Source organism: Cynocephalus volans, chromosome 12 (genome assembly GCF_027409185.1).
Source record: "Cynocephalus volans isolate mCynVol1 chromosome 12, mCynVol1.pri, whole genome shotgun sequence".
NCBI classification, from domain to species: domain Eukaryota; kingdom Metazoa; phylum Chordata; class Mammalia; order Dermoptera; family Cynocephalidae; genus Cynocephalus; species Cynocephalus volans.
In genome coordinates, this window is record NC_084471.1 from 39783977 (window position 1) to 39808366 (window position 24390).

The 24390-nt window shown below is 33.7% G+C and overlaps 1 protein-coding gene across 1 annotated transcript in view; it reads right to left on the reverse strand.

Annotated features, from left to right (window-relative positions):
- The window catches only part of METTL25 (methyltransferase like 25), a 94237-nt gene that overhangs the window by 48130 nt on the left and 21717 nt on the right, over nt 1-24390 (reverse strand). Inside the window, exons 3-5 of the mRNA XM_063075997.1 lie at nt 22323-22429; nt 18821-19420; nt 15597-15744 (exon numbers count right to left, since the gene is read on the reverse strand). Coding sequence (XP_062932067.1) covers nt 15597-15744; nt 18821-19420; nt 22323-22429 — 855 coding nt within the window. The remainder of the gene's footprint in view (nt 1-15596; nt 15745-18820; nt 19421-22322; nt 22430-24390) is intronic.

Sequence of the window (24390 nt, forward strand, 5' to 3'; positions counted from 1 at the left end):
TTTTTTAAAAGCCTATTTTATCTTAGTTTGATAGTTAACTCTCTGACAAGAATTTCTGTCAGCTTTGCTTTCACAGTACTTTATATCTGAAGCATAAACTATACCTCTTTACTACTTCTTTTAAGTGAATGTATTAATTTTCTATTTTAGATTTAATCACATTCTTGGCTTATTTTATTTATCATGAACACAGGGAGAACTTTTTTATGCTGAATAAATCCAATCTGCATGAGCTTCAAAAACTACTTTATAATAGTCACAAAAAATAATAAGGTGCAAATTAAAGAAAGAAAAGGGCAAAATGTATTAGAGATTCATTTCTAACTACTTCTAGGCAGCAAGAAGATGCCCCATGGCAAAAATAAAATCAGTGCCAACCTTTTAGAAACCATACAGCTAACTGATGATCAGATACAGCTATCAGTGTGAGGGAGTGTGCAAAAAACACCAAGTAACATCTAGAAATCTCTGTATCCATCCCATATTAATTGGCAAGAACTTTTCTGAGACATAGGTCCAGCTAAACGGTGAAAGTAATGTGATATTGTAACTAAAGCCTGTAAACAACCGAATCTACAATACCTGCAGTAGAGTACATATCTGCTATAAGACTGCAAAGAACAAAGAACAATACCTAGAGTAGCCTCCACAGAAACTTTATTCAAGCCAAGACAGGTCCTATTAGTTCCTACCTGAATTACTGAACAAACTAATAAACTCTAAGCATTGATAGTTAAGAAAATAAATACTTAAATGTGCACTTAAAATGAACTGTTGTTAGTTTTACTTCTGAAAAATCAAACATAAAGTCTTTGGGCAAAACAACATTTATGGCCATTATTATAATGGTATGGATTTAAAAGTATAATTTTCAAAAACTTCACATTATCATCCAAATGCAGAATCATAGTAGGAAAGCAGAGTATTTGTTTATGCAAATCCAATATAATTAGGAAAAAAAATACTAAAACTAAATCTAAATGTCTTGATAAATATGAGGTTCAGTTTAAATCACAGGCATGATTCAGAAGGCTGCATTCAAGCCATAGAATGATATCATTAGAGCCATAAGAGAGAGACCATCTAATTTAACCCCTCTCTCCTTTCACTAATTTACAGATGATCCACAAAGGATAACTGATTTGTCTGAGGCCACAGCACTACAGACACAGAATGAGAACTCTAGTCAGTCAAAGCATCTCTCTTTTTCTATGTGTTTTTGCACTCCCTTTGAAATTTAGATATAACTATTCTATGCTTCCAATGTAACTTATGCATAACTCTAATATAGCACCTACCACTCTGTATTACAACTGCCTTTCTTATCTGTAACAAAATCTATTACACTATGCATTTATTTAAATCATTTCATTTAGATATTCCTAGCACCTAGCAAAGTGGGGAGTGGGTGGGTACTCAGTTTGCTGAGTGTCTCTTAAATCTCAGCACATTCTATGTTGAATAAATGTTCAATGATATTCTCAAATGGCTAATGCTGTTGTTACTGAATTAGTTTTTATGTTCTCATAATTTCAGTCTTCATTTTAATTTCTGATTGACTCTAAATTAGAAGTTGCTAAAAATTTCCATGTCCCAATCTCCAAATTATTGATTAAATCTTAATGCTTCATAGAAAGGCTAATAGTGAGTTCATTGAAAATAATTACTTTGAAATGTAATCAATCACTTAAAATTTGCTTTTAAAGCTTTCTTTTCTTATATAATCAATCACATAATTTGTTTAAAAACTTTATTTTCTCAAATGTTATGCTAAAATTCTTAGGGAAAAAAACCATGATAGGTAAGTAAAAAAGAAGTTTACAAATCTGGAAAATCCCTGTGAGATTCAGTTGAGAAACTGAAATCCTTAGGGTGAAAAGTTGATGACAAAAAGAAACTAATTTAGGAAGATATATTCTTTTATATTTGTCAAAATAAAGCAAGTCATTCTTCTAACAAATATATATTCAGCACCTGCTATATACCAGATACTGTTTGGGATGCTTAACAAACAGCACAAATAAGGCAATTTGCAGTTTAAATGAGCAAATTCAGTTACTTAAACAAACATAAATTTATATAGCAATGTTTTATAAACTATAGGTTAACACATACGGAGTGGGAGAGTTGGCTTCAGAGAGAGCTAACTAGGTGCATCTCTTCCCAACTCAGCATTTAGTAGCATCAGGTTGGTAGCTTATAATCAGCCAAGCTGGGTATATTTATTTACACCATGAAAGTCAGGAAATGCTGTACATTAGAAGTTTCATTCAGAGGCAGAGCCAACCATTAAACATTAACCATCATATCAATGGCCACAACCCAGATCATGAAATCAATTTACTGAACTGTGATCAAAATTTTAGAAAATTTAAGAGAAAGGAACAGAATAAAAATGTCAACATGCATTGTGTGTTGCAAGATTAACTACCTATTAAAGAACAAATATTAACCAAAAAGAAAAAAAAAAAAAAAAGAACAAGCATGTTTTTGCAAAATTTAAGTACGAGTTTTATCTATCTATCTTTACATACCAGGTAGTGATGCAAAATGTATTTCTTAATGTGGGTCTGAGTCAAAAAATAAGAAGTCACTACTATAATCAAGAGAACAAATATAATTTTCTTCCATTAACATGTTTTACAAACTTGAGGTCATCATATGCTTTGTGGTTAAAGATCACATGCTTGAGAGAGGAAATAAAACCTTCCTAGTTAGTAGGTGAATATTTGGAAGCTTCTTGTTCCTCCTCAAGGAATACCAAAGAGAGGAATTTTAATTAATGATCACAAACGAGTCAGTAAACCTAAATAAGACCTCTGTGTCACCAGGATAGCGTACTTTCATCATTTTGCTCCAGTAGTTGCTGAAATATAAACCTTCTCTAATCTTGTTTCTTATCTTTGCTAAGAAAGGCTAAACCAGCCCAGTACCTTCAATTCTCAAACTACTTATGTCAACATAATTATTTCTTCTCAAGATGTCTCACTAAATACCTTTGCTGCTTCTTTAGTTTTAACCAGTACTGAACCAGTTTCTTTATAATTTTATTTCATGTTATTCCTTTATTGAGCACTTGTTACACACCACACATTATGATAAGTGTCAGGCATTAAAAGAAATATTAAAGATAAGCTTTTTGCCTTAGAGAAGCTCAGAGTCTGTTGTGACAGATAAATATTAAACCAACCACAACTAAACAAGGTGCTGGGTGTCAAAGCACAAGAATGCACAAAGAGATCATACCCCTTTTTGCCTTTTAAAGAGTGAGCGCTCTCATGGTACTCCTTCTCAACCCCCAAAAGCAGGACACAAAAGAAAGAGAAGACATGAAAGTAAAGGAAAAAAAAGGAGGAGGAGGATGGGAAAAGAAGAAGAAAAAATGGTTTTATAGATGCTGTTACTGGGCTATTCAACAGTCATTCTTACTACTTTTTACTTTGCCTGCCTCACAACAAAAGATAAAAAAGTCAAATATTCACTTTTCAGACTCTTTTGCAGCTAGCAGTTATCTGTAAACCATGCCTAGGCAATGAAACATGCAGCAATTCTAAGAAATTTCTGGACAGATTTTTATTTTTCCTTCTTGACAAAAGGAGAATGATGCTTCAGAAGAAAAATCTCTACCCCATGCCTACTCCGCATGAGGATATGATGCTTGCAACTACAGCAGTTACCTTGAAGCCCTGAGAGGGAAGCCTAAACATGAACCCAGTGCCCCAATATAATCGAGCAAGTGAACCAACCCTTGAACTGCTACCTCCTGACTTTTGGTTATGTGAGGTAATTAAATGACTTTATTGCTTATGACCTGTTAGGTGAACTTTTTATTATCTGTACCCAAAAGTATCTAAAACTGATAGTGTGGCAAACCACTATCTTCTTTCTTTCCAAGATGTGTCTCTTCAGGAGTCATATGCTTACTACTTTACAGACAATGCTTATCCTGAACCTTCTCAATCTTTCCCCCCAGAGCCCATGTAGTCCACACAAATAGAAAATGAATAGAAAAAAACTAAGAGGCTAATTATGGGGTACCAGGCTATAAAGCAAAAAAGAAAAGAAAAATTAAAACAGGATATCTATTAAAATCAAGCCAATTTAATAAAATTTTAATCCCAGTAAACAAAACATCTGATATCTATATAAAAAGATAGTTTATAAAATGTGGGACAGAGCACATTTATTTTATAATCAGTAGCAATATTTATTGAACCATAACACAAAATAGAGGTCTTAAGGCTAGTGCTGCTCCAAAAGATAAAGGGTGAGTACCTTCCATGTAAACTGGGATGCTCAGAGACACCTCACCCTTATCATATTCCACTGTGTCACCAGAGAAGAAAAATAGCATCAGTTACTTTATTCAATGTCAACAAGTTATAGGGTCCAAAAGTGAAGAGAGGGAGGCAGAGATTAGGAAGTTGTCTTGACCCAGTGTTAGTGTAGATAGATTAACCAATCCTAAAACTGTCTCAATCCCTTCCAAAGTCAATGTCCCGACCTAGTTCCTAAACTCAAACTAACCAAGCTTTTCCACATTTAAGGAGCCCTATTCTTACTAAGAGGCAAGGGCTAGAGTTAGTCTTCGATTCCACACTCGGCTTTTACTCTATGTCCAGGCAGAAGTAGCACATGTGTATCCCCTGAAGGGAAGCTTCCCCTACTCACCCTATTTTATTCACCAAGAGTCTGTCTATGCTTTTGTCTCAGGTTCTGGTTTAGATTCCAATCCTGTCATAAGACTGGGAGACCATTTCAGAATGCTACCACATTGGGTTTTAGCCCTGGTATTTTTACATTTAACAGAATTTTCCTAGGAGGTCAATTTCTATCCTTCTGTTCCAGTTTCTGACTCATGTTTTAAGAGTGTGACTATAGAGCCAGAATGACTGGGCTAAAATCCTAATTCCACTTATTAACTGTGTGATTTTAGTCAGGTTACTTAACCTCTCTGCAATACAGTTTTCTCACTCAAAAGTGGACATAATAACAGTATTAGCATATGGAAATGTTATGAGATATAATGAAAATGGAAATAATAACAACACTATTACATCATAAGGGTATTATAAGGAATAAAGGAGTTTATAAAGATTAAGTACTTAGAATGTTGCTTCAGACATAGTAAACACTCATTAAAAGATTAGCATTTATTAACCAACATACGTAGTTTCACATCTAGTCAGAAACTCCTGCTGGATGTCCTCAATTTTTCAGTAAGTCTCTTTGATAATAGACACCAACTCACATCTGACAGCTGTTTGCCTTTTTAATACCAAGGTAAGCAGCTAGTGCCTGGCTTAAGTGTCCCCCAAAACTTGACTCCCACTGTGACGGTACTGAGAGGGTGGGAAATCCTCTTATGGTAATTGAAAGGTGTGGCCTTGAAGAGCTGATTAGATTGTAGAACCATACCTTAGTGAATGGATTAATATGGTGGTCAGGGGCGTGGTTCTGAGGGCTTTAGAAAAAGATCACATGAGAGATTAGTCTCTCTCTGAGCCATTTTCTGCCTTGTGAGACCCCTGGGTCACTGTCAACACCACCAAGGCCTTCACCAGCTGTGTTCCCTGGACTTTGGATTTCCTAGCCTCTGAAATGGTAAGCAATAAATTTTGTCTTCTTTATAAATTACCCAGTTTCAGGTATTTATGTTATAAGTAACAGAAATGACACTGTTGGCCACCTTCTGTGGGCTAAATACTTTTGTTAGGTTAGTTCCCACGACTTCTGGTTTATTTTCCTTTCCCCACTGTTCCTCTGTTGAGGTCAAAGCAAATCTCACAGTCGAGAATCATTAGTCCTGACAAACCCTACTTTTGCTCATGTTACTATTCTGCTTGAATGTTCTCATTACCAAAATGGACTTTCCATATGCGGCCCTTTTGGATTGACTCCTTCCTTTCTTCTCTACCTTAGAGCATATTTCTCTACCTCATATGAATTAGGTCACCAGCTAACTAGAGGATTCACCCATTTCTAATCAGTGACCTGCCACTCCCTAACTTAAACCACCTTGTTCTTTGCTATGGTCTGAATGTGTTTCACAAAATTCATATGTTGAAATTTTATCGCCAATGTAATAGCATTAGGAAGTGGAGCTTTTAGGAGGTAATTAAGTCATGAGAGTGGAGCCCTCAGGATTAGGGATCTTATAAAAAGGCTGGAGGGAACTAGCACTGGTCTCTTTGCCCTTTGGTCCCTTCCCACATATCAGGACACAGAGTTTGTATCCTCTAGATGATGCAGCAACAAGGTGCCATCCTGAAAGAAGAGAGATAGGCCCCCACCAACACCGAACCTACATGTGCCTTGATCTTAGACTTCTCCAGAACTGTGAAAAATAAATTTCTACTATTTATACACTACTCAGTTTGTGTGGTATTTGATTATAGCAGAACTAACAGCCTAAGACATTCCTTATACTTGGAATGTGCTTCTCTACATTTTTGCCTATTTACATCCTACCCTACAAAGTAAACTCAAATGCTATTAACTTTGTAAAGCCTTTCTGGTCTCCTAATAGGAAATAATCTTTCTCCTCTAGCTGGAATGGCTCTTTTAACAATTGCCTTCCCTATTCTTTTTATTCTTAGAAATCACATATATATCATATATATTATATGTAGTGCATAAACCATATATAATTTCTTACTGTTTGTTACTGCTATTATTATGGGTTTGTACATTCATAGTACATAAATACAGTTACGGTCTCAAGGTAAAAGTTTCATACAAAGAAGACACACTCAGAACAAGACCTCAGATTCACCTTACTAGATAGGGTACCACAAGGATCTCAGAACATAGGTTCTCAAATAAGACAGAGTTGATTTCTCTCTTGTTATAGTCCAGAGGAAGGAAGATGGTATATGGTATGTTACTCAGAGACCCAGGTAAATGGGGTAGTTTTACCATCTTCAAGAGCTGGCTATCAACTTTGGTATCAAGGTTATTGCTATTCCTTAGCCAGTAGGGGAGGTGAAAAAATGAGTGGCAAGCAACTTCCTTTTAAAGGAAGAAACCTAGAAGTCGCACACATTATTTTTACTCACGTTCTACTGGCCTGAACTTTGTCACACGAGAAATAGGTACTCTAGCTGGGTAGCTAGGTGATGTTTGCTCTGCTAAACTAAGAGGGGTTATGTTATTAAAAAGAAGAGGACAATGGATACTATCACATTCTGTTACATAGACATACTGTTACATTCTCTACTCTTTTTGTCATTCCCCTCCTTCCAGTGCCCCATCCATGCATTAATATTACACACATGCATACACACTGTGTGGCAGAGAATGCTAGTTGCCTACCCAATATCCAGTTTCCCCTTTGTCACTCACAGAGTCTTGATTTCACTTGGAGCTGTAATGTGCCCATCTAGAAGGTTACATTTCCCAGACTTCCAGAGGTTGACTATAAGAAGTAAGAGGAGGAAGCTGTTGGGTAAAATTTCCAGGGAAATTCTTTAAAGGAGGCTGTCTCAGCTGAGAGAAGCTCTTCTTCATATTTCTTTCCATCTGGACTGTGATGGCTGGAACAGCAGCAGCCATTGCGTAACCATTAGTGACAGGCCAATAAAACTGCAGAGACCTTGGCCCTCACATCCTTGAACCAATGTCAGCTACTACCTTACAGATTTTCTGGAAAATACGAGAAAAATAAATCCTATGTGATTATGCCACAATGTTTCCATTTCCAGTATTTAGATGTATTTATAAAACTCTTCCAAAATATGATCACTCATATATAAAGCAATCTCAAACTAAACATGTTCAAAACTTTGCCCCCAAACTTCATCCTTCCTTACTGTTTCCTATCACATACCTTGCACCATCATCTACCCAAATTCTCAAAACAGAAACCTGATAATAATCCCTGATAATTCCTTCTTTATTTCCTATACCTCTAAACAATCTTAAATGTTTCTTGAATTCTTCTAATTTACTCAATTCCTTCTACTGCTGCCCTAATTTTAGTCCTAACTTTGTGGTTTCAAATTATGAGAGTGTGTCTTTTGAGACTCCTCTCTGTGTTTGCCTAAGTAGAGATTTTATCATTTATACCCCATCCCCTGTCTAGGGCTATGAAACTAAAGCTCAGGTTTGCCATGGTGCACAAACATCCTCAAATAGCTTCAGTGTTTCCATTATCTTTGTGGACTCCAACATTCTCCTACATATTGACCTGATAAATACTAAACATCTTTCCAGCATATCAATGCTTTTAAGAAAAGCAACTAATAGTATTTTTAGTTGAATACAGGAGGGTTAGTCAGGATACCTAGTCATATATTTTGTGATTCCGCTTTTTTAAAAGTTTTGAGCGCATATTTGGTAGATTTTAATCTGTACAAATTCCAAGGGTCCTGAATTTGGGAAGTATTTTTCTACAAGGATTTAAATTTGCTTATGCATGGAACAGACTGAAGACTGCTTTGTCTGATTCAAGGGCATGGCTTAGTACAGACTTTATAGGTTTAGCTCCCCCACCACTCAGAAGGCCCAATATTAGTCTCTAGGTCCAAATGTAACCAGCATTTGTATCAGACCAACAATGTCTACAATTTTATGGCCCACAGTTCCCTGCTTTGGTTTCAACTCCTTTTCCTCCCTCTTTCCATTTCTCCTTATAATGTTTTTAGTTTTGATTTTTCTTGATAGATGGAGATTTCCCTTATTTTTTTGTGGACTCAGCAATGTAGCAGAGCTGTAGCAGGAGGGTTCCTCAGAAAAATATCTGATTTTAACTAGTTAATGCTGTCTTAGCAGTTTTTAATAACTTACTCTGGATACACAAAAGGTCTAGAAATATAAGACAAGCTTATTTTTAAACAGTAGTTACATTTTCAAACAACAGGCTTAACATGTTTTTCTTCAGCCTCCAGATACCTTTTCAGATGAAGTTCCTCTAAATTTGAAGCAAAAGAACCAATTTTTAAATCTCAAAGACAGTGAAGATGACTGGACTATCTAGCCTCCTCTCCTAAAATTCCTATGGGTCACATAAATTGAGAAACAATCAACACTAGGATAGATATCATACATCTTTTGTTTGATACAGAAATGATAGCACCAGATTGAAAGATACCATCAAAAGATGATCTAGGACCCTCTACTTGTTAAACAAAACAAAAATGTAAACAGAGGACCCCTATGGGAGAATCACCTCATCACCCCACAGAACATTAAGGTTAGGGGTAAACATGAACTTAGGCTTTTGGCTTTCAAGTGTTACATCATGGAAATTTGACTCAGCAGATCTGCAGTATAAGAAAACTTAGAATGCACTAATAATGCTAGAAGACTCCCTGGTACTAGGCTGGGAGGAGGTGGGGGAGGAGCAGACCAAGCACAAATATGTACCCTGACAAGGGTTGCTCCAAGTAAGGGCTCTCATTAAAGCCAAGAAAGAAGCTCTATGAAACCACCTGATGTGACTCTCTAGGATCCCAGTTCTTTCTCTACTCCTCCTGCACTCCTAACCCTGTAAAATGATCATAAAAACTTACAGTAAAAGTAAAATTACCTTTCATTTCTCAGACTGGACCTGAAGGGCTCAAAGGCAACTAACACCAATTTTCGACAAAATATATTTTAAGCCAATAACAGGCAGATATAGAGAATTTTGTTAGGCTGAACAAACATATACAGATGACAAAGCCCAGGGGCAGAAAAACCAAGTGGTGTTCCTGTCTTGAGTTTAGTTTAAAGAAAAAAAAAAATTTTTTTTTTCCTAGAAACCCCCTAGGTGACATGCCCCTCGTGCCTCATTGGTAAGAACTGTCTCATAGCCATTCCTAAATTAATGGAATTACCATCATTAATTTAGGTTAATTGAAATTCACCTATTTTTGAGGCTATAGACGTGCTCAACCTTCCCAATAACTGATGCCAGAACGAAATCATGGTTTGGCTAGCAAGGAAGAAATATGGATCTGGATCAGTAACCTGTAGTGTTTCCTACAGCCTGTTTCTACCTTTATGAGAGAAAAAAAAAAAAATTTATACTGAGATATACCAAAAAAATTCTCTCAACAACTTCTAGGAGAAGTGATAATATAAATATTTCAACTTAGTTATGATAATAATAATAATCAATTTAAAACAAAATGTTGAAACATTAGTCAAGCTTGGAAAAATGTATATTCTATAAAGAACTGCAATAAAACTGTTTTGGGTATTTCTTGCTCTCCTAGGGACTACTGGCTCATAATGTAAAAATATTTAAAAGCAGTTTTTAAAACATATGGTATAAATTCAATATTCATAATGGCTCATAGAGCTTTGAGGTATTTTTTGAAAACTGACATTCACGACAGACCACCTCTATGGTCTACCACACAGAGTATTCGGTAAACATATTCATGTAAAACACATATTGTTTACATAGCACATATCATCATAAAAAGTTGCAGTGTACATACCAGAATTTTCTACTATACTGTGTTGGACTATTAATAACTCAAATTTATATCCCGAAGGGCAACACTGCCCAAGTCAAACTTAAAAACAGCTGTGCAAATAAAGTGAGGGTGAGGGACAGGTGTTTAGGATATGAAGGGAGGAACACATGATATATTTGACCATTCAGAGATATAACTCCATGGAATCCAGGGCTTGACGTATAACAGGAAATATGTTAACCTGGTGTGTGTAAACTCCTTGCCTTGTAAATCAGTTATTTTAATATAATAATCAAACTATATAGTGCTAGGTTCTTTTTTACTAAAAAATACTAGGACTATATAGCATACATTGTATACAAAATAAGGCTATATCCAGATTCCATCTATCAAAATAGTTGCTGCTAAATAGCCCAAGCTGTTTGCCATTGTGTGCTTTCACACACCAACACACACACACCCATACCTGCTCATTAATAAAGGTAAGCTACTGAAATTCTAGTGGTACCCATAATAATTATCTTGGACATCCTTTGTTTATTACTGATTTTTCTCCCTTGAATTTGTTTAGCTTCTAACCCTTAATTTTATTCTATACCTATGACCCCGTTTCATGTCCTCTTGGATCTGTATTTGGTTTCCCCAGGTTTTCATTCTGAGCTCTGAACTTCAAGGATTTTGTTTTGAGGTAATTACTCCTGCTCTCTGCACTATGAACTTTGATATACCCTCCTGGGTCCTTCTAAGTTCAAACTTTGGTTTGGATCTGCAAACTGACACCTGAGTAGAGCCCACCTAAGTCTCTGTATGGGACAGTTGAAAAAACTATAAATAATCTTGAACATGTTTCTACAAATCTTCCTTTAGAATTCTGTATGACTTCTTACATAACTACAATAAATACCTTGTTTTAAACGAACCTGTTCATCAGAATTACCTATGGAGCTTCTTAAAAACACTTTCAAGGCCTATGTGTAGAGATTATAATTCTGAAGGTCAGAGGCAGGTCCCAGACATGTATATATTAAAATTGTCAAATTTGATTATCCTGGGCAGCCTGAATTGAGAAACACTGTAATAAAAGTTACAGGGGACGGTTTGTATCTTCTCTCTTTTATTAGAGCAAAGATAAGGTGAGAAAAATGGAGATGGAGTATGGGAAAGAGAGAAGGGAGTAAATTACCTTCTCTGTCTATTTTTTTAGATGAGAAAATGTGGCAGTCCAGGGATAGGCGAAACTGCAACATAAGCCAAGTCTGTTTTTATTTATTCCTATTTCTTATTTTTCTACAGTATTCTCTTATCTCTCAGCTTTCCAATGATTTTATTGACCTCCAAAGTATTTGAGGGTAATCACGCTGCCTAAATTCTTCCTCATCTCGTTGTATCACTCAGACTGATGCTTGAGACTCTGTTAACTGAGAGACTTCCATTTCCAATGTACAAAAATTTGGAGTTATTTTGTTCAACTAATTTTCCTAGAAAACTCAGAGATTATTTTATGAATGACGAAGTACTGAATAAATAAACTAAGTGAATTAAGAAGAGATTCTGGGGAAATAGATTATGAAGTAAACCAAAATGAGAAAGAACTCATATGCTCTAAAAATTGTGCCCTTCTACCCACTGAAATGAACAATCTTACTATTATTATCATCATTGCTGAGAAAGATATTAGGAAGAATAAGACAGGAGAAAAGATACTTACAAAGAGAAATAGTGACTATGAAAGTCAAAGAGAAGGAAACTTGACTTTAAACACTTAATCAATAACTGTTTATTCTGCCTGCAATATCCTTCCTACTTCCTTGTCTGATTAATTTCTACTGATCTTTCAAGACATAGCGGTTACTGCCACACTAAAACATACCCTCAACCCCTCACAGGCTGAGTTACGTGCTACTCTGCTGTAAGACAACACAGATATAATATCCTGTCTTACAGCACTTACTACACTATTTTAAAACTAATTTTTGAGGATAAGAAAACAAAGATGAATACTAGTGTTATATTTTGTTACTCTTCAAACTTCACATTGAACTGACCATCTGTTTACTAAATTTTGGTTTATTATAAGAAGAGTATCACTGCTTTAAGCAAATATTAACTATTTAGGACTATAAATAAAATATAGTATATGAAATATATTGGAATCATTAAAAGACTAAAGCAACATTCTCTGTGCTGATATGGAAACATCATCAAAATATATTATGTGAAAAAAGTAAGGTAATGAACAGTTTATATATTTGTTTCTCTAAAACATACAAGAATACAGAATATATGTTTTTTTCTGGAAAGATACACAAGAAACCAATAATGTGGGTGTGGGGACTTACTTTGCATTTTTATTTTTTTCCATGTTATTTTAATTTTCTATTCTAAATGATTTTTACAAAAAAAAATTAAGTTACTAACCAGGATTGGGTTTCTAGGATTAAGGGCTTTTTAAAAAAAATTCTTTGAGGATAAAGATGATATCACACATTTTTGTATCACCACCACTTAGCACAGAGTGGAACACAGTTAACATTTGATGAATGTTGAACTGAACTCTGCTTGTCACCTCTATGAGTTTCTTATCTCTTTTCCAAAGTACTGACTTTTTATGGATCCCTCCCCCACTTCCCTTTATTATAAATAAAGTGCCAACCAAGTACACTGCCTTGAAAATAGTAGCTGCTCAACAAACGTTTGTTCAATTCAATCACATATACTCTCTCACCTGTATGAAATGCAGCAGCCAAGGCAGGAAAAGTTATTTTTTTCCCCCATTCCTAGTCACTTGTTTTCAATAATCTATTCAACACATACAATGCGAACATTCATCTACATCAATCATGTTTGAGTCAATGTGCTTAGGTCTGAAGATAAAAAAATAAATGAAACACGGTGTCCATACTCTAAAGCCTCATCAATCTATCAAATCTTTCCTTGTTAGGAAAGAAATGGGAATATGTGGTTACACCAATCTTTCTTCTGCCTTCAGGAGCTTGAAAGACTTATTCATATTCATTCCAGTTAGAATACGTGGTCAATAAATACTTATTAATAGTTTCATACAAGAGTTTGTTAGAAGAGGTACCTGAAGACTGATATAAAATGAATTGGCAAAGGAATAACTAGTTAATCTCTTAATTTTTTTCAACCTTGGTAGGCAGCTTTTGCTAATCCCTTTAAGAACATAACTGAAGAATCAGACATCAGATGAAAAATGTACCAATGACACTTCCTGGCTGCCATAAAAGACTAATGGTCACCTAAATCTGAATCTCTACATATGTGACAAAAACCAGAGAAGAAATAAAATTACTCATAATCTATATCTACTCAACGAACTTTGACTTAAATATAAGTTAGGGAATAAATATCTCAAACCAGCAGAAACCAGCTCTGGGATCACTACAGAAGGAGAGTGACTGAAGACAAGGGTATGAGAGAGAATAAAGTACACTACCAAAAAGAGAGGACTCCATCTTGGTGGGGAAGCACTGAGAACAGGTCTGAGAAATGGCTGCCAGGGTCCAGCAGGATCAGAGATGGCATTCTTAAGAAGGCACTGCCTGAAGAGGAGAGGGAGGCACCTTGGAATGGAAAGGCATCCTTGAGGACAATGAGGATGAAATGAAAGAAGGAAGCAGGTAGCTGACATTAAAGATCTTAAAATGTAGGACAGTATCTCTGAATTCAAAGACATATCAAGAGTGAACATGTGTCCTCAAATTGAGCCAATTATTAAATCACATTTCATTGCACTTAAAGAACAGGAAGCTCTTGAACTGAGAACCAAATAATACATCCCCAAAGCCAAAGCTTCCCTACATAAAATCTTATGCTACTGCTGATATAGAAAAATATTCTACATTTAATATTTAAAAAGCTGTAGAACTGTGATCACATTAAATTTTTTTCATTCCTTTTATGAAAATACATAAAAATACTGTAAAATAATGTAAATATTTAGGTATATAGTTCAGTAGTAAAACTTCTTTTTTCAGGTTCACATTTTTGCCCTAATTTTTATCTTGAAAATTTCTGTACTTAGAGAAAATAAGTTTGGTAATAACAGCATGACAATCACACATTCTCTATCTAAATTATTGTTAATTTACTAACTTGCTTCCCTTATCTCACTTTACATATTCACAGTTTTACTTTTATGCACCTTTCCTAAAAGTCAGTTTTCTAAACCCTGACAAAAAATAATCCTAGTTCAATTAAATCTATTTCACAAACATCTTTGCCTTCTAAGAATAGTTTGTTTCACCCAGTCCAATTTCAAAAGAATTATACAATTATAATTTTTACTTCTTAGACATGACTTAATGAAAAATAATCAAAATTTCATATTCAACAAGGTTTTAAAACTGAGAAAAAAAGAAAGCAATATCATCCTCACGCACACAATTTCCTGACGTAAAAATTCTTAGCAAGGGATGCAGGACACTGATAAAGATGTCATTAAACTAATATAAAAGAGAACTGCTAATATTAATAGAACAAAAAACCATCTATTCTGAACGAGTGGTTTTGAAATCATACCTTATGGAGAGATTTAACAGAGGTATTTTAGGAGGTACTCTGGATGAAGGGTTGTGGGGTGCTTCAAATGCTGCCAACTTACTCTGTACTTTGCTCCTCAGGCACTTTCTGAGTCCAGGGAGCATAGTTTAAATATTATTACTTTAATACAATCACACAGTTTTTCAGTTTTCTAAAATCCTAGTTGCTGACTCTTTAAAATATAGTAATAAACTTTTATTATTATTATTATTTTTAGAAATACCAATATTCTTTCAGAAATGGAGAAGGCTTTAGAAATAAAAGCAAACCTTGAAACTCTATTCATGACAAAATAACTTAGCTTTACTATCTCATAAATGTACACCTCACAAGTATTTTTATACAGAAATTCTCTAAAATATACACAACATAAAATTTTCAAATATTTTCAAAGTTTTCAGCACTCAGTAAGACTTTTACGATCAAAGAACCTGTAATAAAATACATTAAGGTTATGATGCATCAGATTTCAATAATACTTGTAATATTAAAATTTCAAGAAAATCATATGTTATCTTAAATGTTAATTTAAGTCACAATAATGGCCAAAAAAGAGGGCAGGGGGGAAAAATAGAAAACAGCTATTATGTTCAAATAAATAAAAAGAACACACTGAGAACTTTGTACCTTTATGCTGGTTTTCAAACTCTTCAGATAAGAGGTGGTAGCAACAACCCACACTGCAAACTCCCTTGATTTCAGACTTGGAAGTAAATATTCGCAGAGTATTTGGAGCAAGATCACCACAAGTATGTAGACCCACCATTAAACAATCCTTTAAAGACAAGAAGAAAACTAAATTTTGGCAATCAGAAGAAGGGTTAAAAAGCAATTCAGGTGAAGATTTTAAATGTACATTAGGATATGTTAAACTTTTTGCAATAATCAAATTCTAACTAGAAAGTACTATATGTTTTTTATTTTCATAACAAATGATTATTTCCTTTATATGCAAAATGACTATGATATCTTATTATAACTTTTGAGTTTTCTTCAGTGTTTTTGGTTATTTATCCATTTGTATTTTCTCTGATCTCTTTTACAACTAATATTTGCTTAACAACTAGACAAAGTAAAGGCTGGACCAAGGAAACGTAGCATGCGTAACTAGGACACATACCATAGTTTAACCACACTAGTCAATTTTTTTATTGATTTCACTTCTTTCTAGATTGCCCATCAAAAACCTTATAAAACAATATCACAAAAAAAATAAATAAATAAAAGTAATGCAAGGTTGGCATTTCTACTCTAAAACCAAAAAGTTTACTTCGTTTATTCATTGCATCAAATATGGTAATATGAAATTCAATATAGAATTTTTGGTTCTAAATTTTATAACGTACATTTTATGCAAAAATTATTCTATGAAATGTTTCTTCTAATCATCCAAAGTCTAGTGTAAGTGTATATACACACATACACACTGGGTATAAAAGAATACATGCACAAAATCTTGTTTAATACAATACTGTTCTGTCTTTGACAAGACTCAGAAATTTAGGTAAAAGAGGAGTAAAAAAAAAAATTATTTTACAGGAAATCTGTGCTCTATTAGAATCCATACTTTTATCATTTGGTACTAAAAAGATTTTTAGAGAACCTTTAATATTACCCTCTAAACTTTTCAGAAAACATTCTTCAGCCCAGATAGTCTAAAAGTCACATTATTAGTATAAGATCTGTGATTAGAATAAAGGTATATTAATTTCTAATTCATTTCTTTAAAAGTAAGCTATCATTTCTCTCAAAATGTTAAGTATTATTCAAACAGATGAATTTTTTAAAATACCAATTAAAATTAATTTTAAAGGTATAAATGAAATATTGAAGATACATGTGTTTACTTAAGAGATGTCAGAGAACTAATTATTAATGAAATTACATACATTATAGTATAATCATTAAGAGCATAGTAGTAGAAAACAGACAGCGTGGATTTAAATTCCAGTTCAGTCCCAGTGTGATTTGGCAATTCTGTTTTCACTTTTTAGTAACTTAGTTTCCTCACCTGTATAATGGAGACAATAACAGTACCTCATCTCAAAGGGTTGTTGCAAAACTTAAATAAATTAATCCCCATAAATGACTCAGTATAACCTCTGGCATACAAATAAAATTTTGAAAATGGTCTCTATTCCTTTTATCATCATTATTATTTACTTTGAATTATAAATTCAAAATAAGACTAGTTTTAACTTGTGACTCATGTATATTTTAATTATCTTTAGAATACCATTGTTTCACTTAAATATTATTTAAAATTATTTTCTTAAAAAAGTTATGTAATTAAATTTAGCAGAGTGCAATTTTTAAAAAATGTTGTTTCAGCCCATGTAATCTAGACATAAGCAGGGCTGAAATCTAACCTTACTAAATGAAAAAACTGTACGTGTAAGTGGCATTGACCTGACAGAACACTCAGTTGCTTCAACCATCATGTTCTTCAAAGCAGTTATTGGAGAGTACATGCAACTACTTTGCTTTTCTTGATGATTAGATAGTTTGGATAGGTTTATTTAGATGCTAATATGTTATAAATAAAAAAGAATTCAGACAGGAAAGGTTTATTGCTAATTAAGAGTAGAACGGAGATACAAATTTCTCTCGTTAAGCTTAGTTCAGCTCTCCGTAAAGATAATACAAGCATATTTAATCTTATTCTTTACTGTATTCATCATATATGATTAATTAATAATATTAGCAAGTAACAAGCTAGGAGACAAAATATGTACTCACCATATTACCCTAACAGTAAACTATTTAAGTATTGTGTGAGGGTAGTGGGGAGAAACAGGAGGTTAATTCTGGTTATTAAGTTGGCAATTCACTACAGGATTCAAGAATCATTATTCCAGTATATTTTATTTTAGACAACTGTTAAAAGAGTTTGTGTGTAGTATTTACCATATAGTTTCAGCAAGATTTTGAAAAACTTAAGAGATAATAAAAATTTATATTTTTTAAAGTTAAGTTAAAGTAATCGGGGTTGTTTTACCATAAAAGAAAGTTAAGGATAATGTAATTACTGTTTTAATATAGAAGAAAAATAACTAATAAGGATAAACCAGTTTTCTTTAACTGGTGAAATCCAAAAATATCTGGGAAAAAGAAAATTTCACCATCTATAAAATGGCAAAACACTGGTCATCTACAAAACAAAGATTTAAATTTATTTTAAAAAGCCTCTGTTATCTTTTGTTTATCATGTCTTTGGGGAAGAAATTCTAAAACATTTAACAAGGGTAGAATAACACAAATCCAAAGGCTATTTTGTTTTTTGACACAATGAGTTAGGCTAAATAATCTCTAGAAGTTCCTCTACAATATTATTTTAACATGCAATGTTGCCTTTATTTAAGATCTACCAGCAATTACATAACTCCCCATACTTGTAATTTAGAAAAAGTTCAAGCCTTGAAGAATACTCAGAAGCTATTCTTGCTCAATGAAATTGCATATTTGGTTACCAAGTATAGCGTTAAACGTAATTTTGCCCTAGATATTTCTTTACTTCAAATTTAAACTAAAACTTAATAGTTTTTTGTCAGACTGAAATTTTAACAATTCCTAAATTGCAGAATGAGAATTCAGTTTTCTTTCTAGCTTCTGTGCCAGTACTTCTGTTTGATTTAGGAGGCCTGAAATGAGTAGAGGGTACTCCATTCTGGAATGTGTTGTCAGATTTTGGTAGCTGTGGGAATAGTGAAACGTGCTCACGATTTTTTTTTTGTCTTTTAGGTTAATGGGATCAAATATTATATGAAAGTTAAAAAAACTATTATTAAAATTGAATTCTATATTTTAGAGCACTTTTGTAAATCAAACTAAGGAATTCAAAGTGAAATTACCTCCAGATCTTTAATAATGTCATGTAGTTCTGAATTAGCAGTGATAAAAGAGGTTAAAGGTGAATATATATTTGATTCACTTGAATTCGATGTCATTTTTCTTTTCTCTTTACTTGCTTCAGGCATTTCTCTGTTGGGTAATTGCAGTGAAGAAGTAGGCTCTATGGCATTAACAGGCAAAAAGTCTAGAAGAGAAAAGGCATTTCCAAAAGACAAATTTTCTTCTTGATGTGGCTGAGCATGTAGGTTTTCCATTTGATTTCTGATGTTAGAAATTACACATCCTGTAAAATCTGGCAAAAAATCTGAGGTAGACATCTTTTCCTGATTTGTAAGACTGTAGTTACATACTTCCTCAATATCTGCTTTATATTTAATTTCATTTTGTACTTTCTTTTCTTTTGCCATTTTTAATGCCAGTTCATTGACACCTAATCTTGACTGAGTATAATGGAGTTTCCAATGTTTCTTCAACTTCCTGTTTCTCTCTTCAGCTCCATGAGTATTGGTATTGGAGGAATCAATTCCATAAACTTTTAAGCCATACTTCAAGGACAAAAAAGAGCTTAGGTAGCCTTTACCAGAACCCACGTCAATTACCTAAAAGAAAAACAGAATGAATTAAAGGATTTTAGTCAGAGTGTAGTAAAAAGCATTCTAGATATTTTTTTAAAGGTAAGTAAACAAATGGGCTGTATAATTTACACAACCTGCTATGTTTGGTTTTTATTTTAATTGTTTAATTCTGATTAAAAACCAACCACTCTGATAATTTTTATTCAATACTTTACTGGAGATTCTAACCAGTGTAATAAGTCAAGGGAAAGAAGTAAAAGACAAAAATACTGAAAGGGAAGAAATACAACTATCTGTATTCATAGATGACATAATTGCAGATGCAAAAAGATCCTGAAGAGTACACAAAAAAACTAACAGAAATAATAAGTGAACTAAGCAAAGTGTCACGGTACAAAGTCAACAGAAATTAACAGTGAACCATCAGCACGTATATAATACAGTAGCAAAGAACAATTAGAGAGTAAAATTTTAAAACCACTGAATTAAAAATAGCATAAAAATAAAATACCTAGGAATAAATTTAACAAAGGATGTATAAGACCTATACATTAAAAATTATAAAACACTTCATAGAAAAAATTTAAAAGATCTAAATAAAGAGATACACCATGTTCATGATGTAGCAGACATAAAACTAAGATGGCAATTCTCTCTAAATTGATAAATAGATTCAACACAATCCTAATCAAAATCCTAGGAGGGCTTTCTAAGGAAATTGGCAAGCAGATATTACAATTTATATGGTAAGGCAAAATACCCAGAATAACAAAAATAATTTTGAGAAAGAATAAGATTGGAGGATTTTACTGATTCAAGAACATAAAATAATATATAAAAATATAATACAGTAATAAAAAGTTTAGTGATAGTATAAAAATAGACATAAATCAATGGGAATAAATAGAGTTCAGAAATAGATCTGCACTCATATAGTCAACTTATTTTTGACAAAGTGCCCAAGGTAATTCAATGAAGAAGATAGTCTTTTCAACAAATGATGCTGGTATAACTGGATATCTGTATGGAAAAAAATGAATTTTGCTTGTCACATACCTAACACAAAAATTAATTTAAAGTGGTTCACAGATCTAAATATAATAGTAAAAACTCTTTATCCTGTGAAAGGAGACATGAGAATGTCTTTGTGATGTTGGGATAGGCAAAGATTTCTTATATTGGACACAAAAAGTATAAATAATTATTTAAAATGCACTTTGTTAAAATTAAAACTTTTGCTGTTTAAAACATATAGCTAAAAATTAAAAGAAATATTTGTAAACCATATGTCTGAGAGAAGTTTTGTATCTAGAATATATAAAGAACTCTCACAACTCAATAAGAAGAAGACATGCAATTTTATGTTTCCAATATTCATCCATCTGATATGGAAGATAATAGTTTAAATTTTACTGATGTATTATGTTCCAATATGTAAATATACCACAGTTTAATTATCCAATCTGCTGTGGATAAACATTTGGTTTGTTATTAGTTTTCTGTTATGAGGAGCATTCTTGTACTGTATGCTTTTGTGCAAAGTTTCTCTAGGAAAGGGTATACACCCAAAGTTGAATTAATGAGTCATAGCATATGCAATTGCTCAGGTTTACAAAATAGTGCCAAACTGATTTTCAGTGTGATGGTACCAATATACACTCTAGCCAACAGCGTATAAGAATGCCCCTTATGAAAAGACATGATGAGACTTTCTGGGGTGATGGAAACATAATATATCTTGACTGTGGAGGTTACGTGAGTATATACATAAACAAAACCCAACAAACTTACAATTAACATGAGTACATTTATATCTCAATGAAGTTGAGACTATGGACTAATTTTGCACATCTGCTAAAATGTGGTTATGACTCAATGATATTTCATGTGTAAATCTTACATTTATTTACTGCACAAAGGGATACATCATCATTGTATTTATAATGAAAAGAAAAATATGTAAAATTAAGCCCACAGGAATCCCATTTGAAATCCCTTTCACAGAGTATACATTATACTTTTTGCCACTTCTATATTTCCCCCACTTCTGCTTTATATTCCCAAACTAAATGATTAGGTTTTTGCCTTGGTTTCTACAAAGAATCTGAGTCCAGTTCCTGTGGTCTCTGTTGCTCTGCCTCATTCAGACCAGTCCTTCTCTTGGACTGGACCTTTATCTCATTCTCCTGCTCTGTGCCTGGATTCACACCATCTGTCGGGCTTTAAAAACTAATGCCACCTTAAGTGGCATTACAAGCGGCGCCATTATGGGCCCAAAAGGGTGTATTAATGTGGCAGCCTAAGATGGCGCCAGGAAGAAATAGGGTGGGGGTGTCTGCGGGAACTTTGCCTTAGCCCTTATTGGCCAAATACGTGCTTCTGTGCTCGAGGTTGCAATAGCTAGGCACTGAGACAGGATGCATGCTCTCTTGACCTTTAGGCTGATAAAATTATGTAAAAAACCTCCCTTCCCCATTTGCCTTTAAAAGCAAGTGCTTGTGTGATAATAAACGGAACTGCTCGACAGAACCCCCGCCGTGTCTGACTACAGTAGTATCCCAGACTACAGGTTAGTAACCCAGACCCTGAAAACACCTAGTGGGAAACAATTTTGCAGAATGTCATCTTCACAATGCTGCCTTAAGTTGCAGTGACAACATATCAAAGAGAATTATCCTTAACTTCTATCTGCTCTGAAAGAGTGAAATTTGTGACAAAACAGTAACAGTCATATCTTATTTTTACTATAAACTTGTTATAATTACAGTACATTGGGAAATGAGAGTGTATGTTTAAAGATCTGATATTTAAAGGATGTTATTATTTAATGACAATTTAAAAGCTAGATAATAATAGTAGAAAATGAAATTTGAATGATACCAAAAAAATGGCAATAATTTAAACACCTAAAAATTTTATATCTTACCTGCTTTATTCCATAATAATCAGCAATACTGCTGACAAGCTCTGACATTGCCTGAACTTCATGAGATTTTTTCATATTCATAAACTCAGCTGGCTTCACATATGCACCTGAAAGAAAATAAAACAATTTTTTTCCTGTTTTTAAAATTTATTTAAAATTTGCTAAAAAAATTTTTTTTAGAAAATAAAAAATTAAAATACTGCTACTAAAGAAGCCAAACAATATAAATTGTCAGTGGATGTTCATGTTTTTTAAATTAAATATGAAAATAATATAGAGGTTCTACTGTGGTGTCTGGATGATATGAGTCAAATCTGAATTAATACAATAAATAAAAAGGTTAAATATAGAACACTATTATAAATGTTCCTTCATACCAGCAATTAACTATAAAGGAAAAGACTGATAAATTGGACTACAAAAGAATTTTTTTCATCAAGACAACATTAAGAGATTAAAAAGGTGAGCTACAAAGTGTGAGAAGATATTTTTAATACATATCTGCATAAAACTTATATCTAAGAATAAAACAAAACAAACTCCTACAAATCAATAAAAAAAAAAAACCAATAGAAAAATGAGCAAAACACCTGAACAGTCATTTCACTACCTGTCCTGCCCAATATAGTAGCAACTAACCACATGTAATCATTTAAACTTATATTTAAAATAACATAAATCAAATAAAACTGCAAATTAAGTTTCTGAGCTGCACTAGCCACATGTGAAGTGCTCAACAGCTGCACGTAGCTAGTTTCTATTGCACTAACCAGCACAGCTATAGAACATTTCCATCACTGTGGAACATTCCACAGGATAACACTTTACAGCATATATCATATACTATTCATTATAAAGTATATTAAAATGTCCAAAGAGCATATGACAAGGTAGTCAACATCTTCAGTCATGTGGGAATTGGGCAGTAGGGAACTGAAATGCAGGGCTGAGATGTTCATTATGTCATGAGTATTCACAATTGAGAATGCCTGGGAGTAGGCTTAATCCAGGATCATCACATGAGGATACTTACTGGGTTTCAACCAGGTATTTCCAGATATAAGTGATGGTTACTCAGGGTCCTGTATATAGCAGCCAGAACCTTCTTACAACATACTTAGAGCACATTAGGACGTGGACTTTGTCATAGACTTCTGGATTCCAAATGGGCACAATGCCACTCTGGGCAAATACTAATGTAGCAAACAAATATGCTGATGTACTCCAGGATAGGGAATATATTCCTCACATGCTCACCTATCACTAGCACACACATCTACTTGGTTAAGTCAACTCTTTCTTACACTGGGCACAAGATAGAGTCCAACCAGACCTTGACTGGTGGTTTTACTGTTTGTTCCTGCCAGTGATACAACACTCTTGTTCACCGTGACACCCAAAATGGGGCCCCACAAATTTTATAAATTGGAGGAAGGGCCAAGGAAGCTATACTTGATGCAGAGGTACACTCAGTAACTGCTAGTCAGCAGCAGCTGGGATAGAATGCTGGTTCTCCTAAGTGCTTTGGGTACCAGTGGACTATAGCCCCTGTAGTAATGTTGCAGTTGAATTCATTTGCAGGCAAAATGCCCTTACCAAGAGCGATTGTTCACCAAACAGCCTCTTCTTTTGCTCTTAGGGAAAAACTATAAAATAATTTGCTTAAAATGATTAGAGAGATAAAAGAATAAAAAAGTAATGAAAGAATTGGACTCACAGGGGAAAAGGTCCCCTTACAATGGAGAACTCCAGTGTATCCACCTTTACCAAGTGAGCAAACTTAGTATCATCAATAATAGGAAAAAATTACATGTGCCTCCTAATGTGATAAATGGAAAAGGAATCACTTAAGAACTATTCCTGTCAAAAATGCATAACATAAATCTAATCATGTGGAAACAATCAAACAAACCTGGCCTATATGCTTCAAAAGTATCAGTGACAGGAAAAACAAAAGAAAGGAAGAAAGGATAAGGAACTATTCCAGATTGAAGAGATTAAAGAGATATGACAACCAAATGCCAAGTGTGTGCCTGAATTGATTCCTGTATAAAGAAAAAAAAATGGC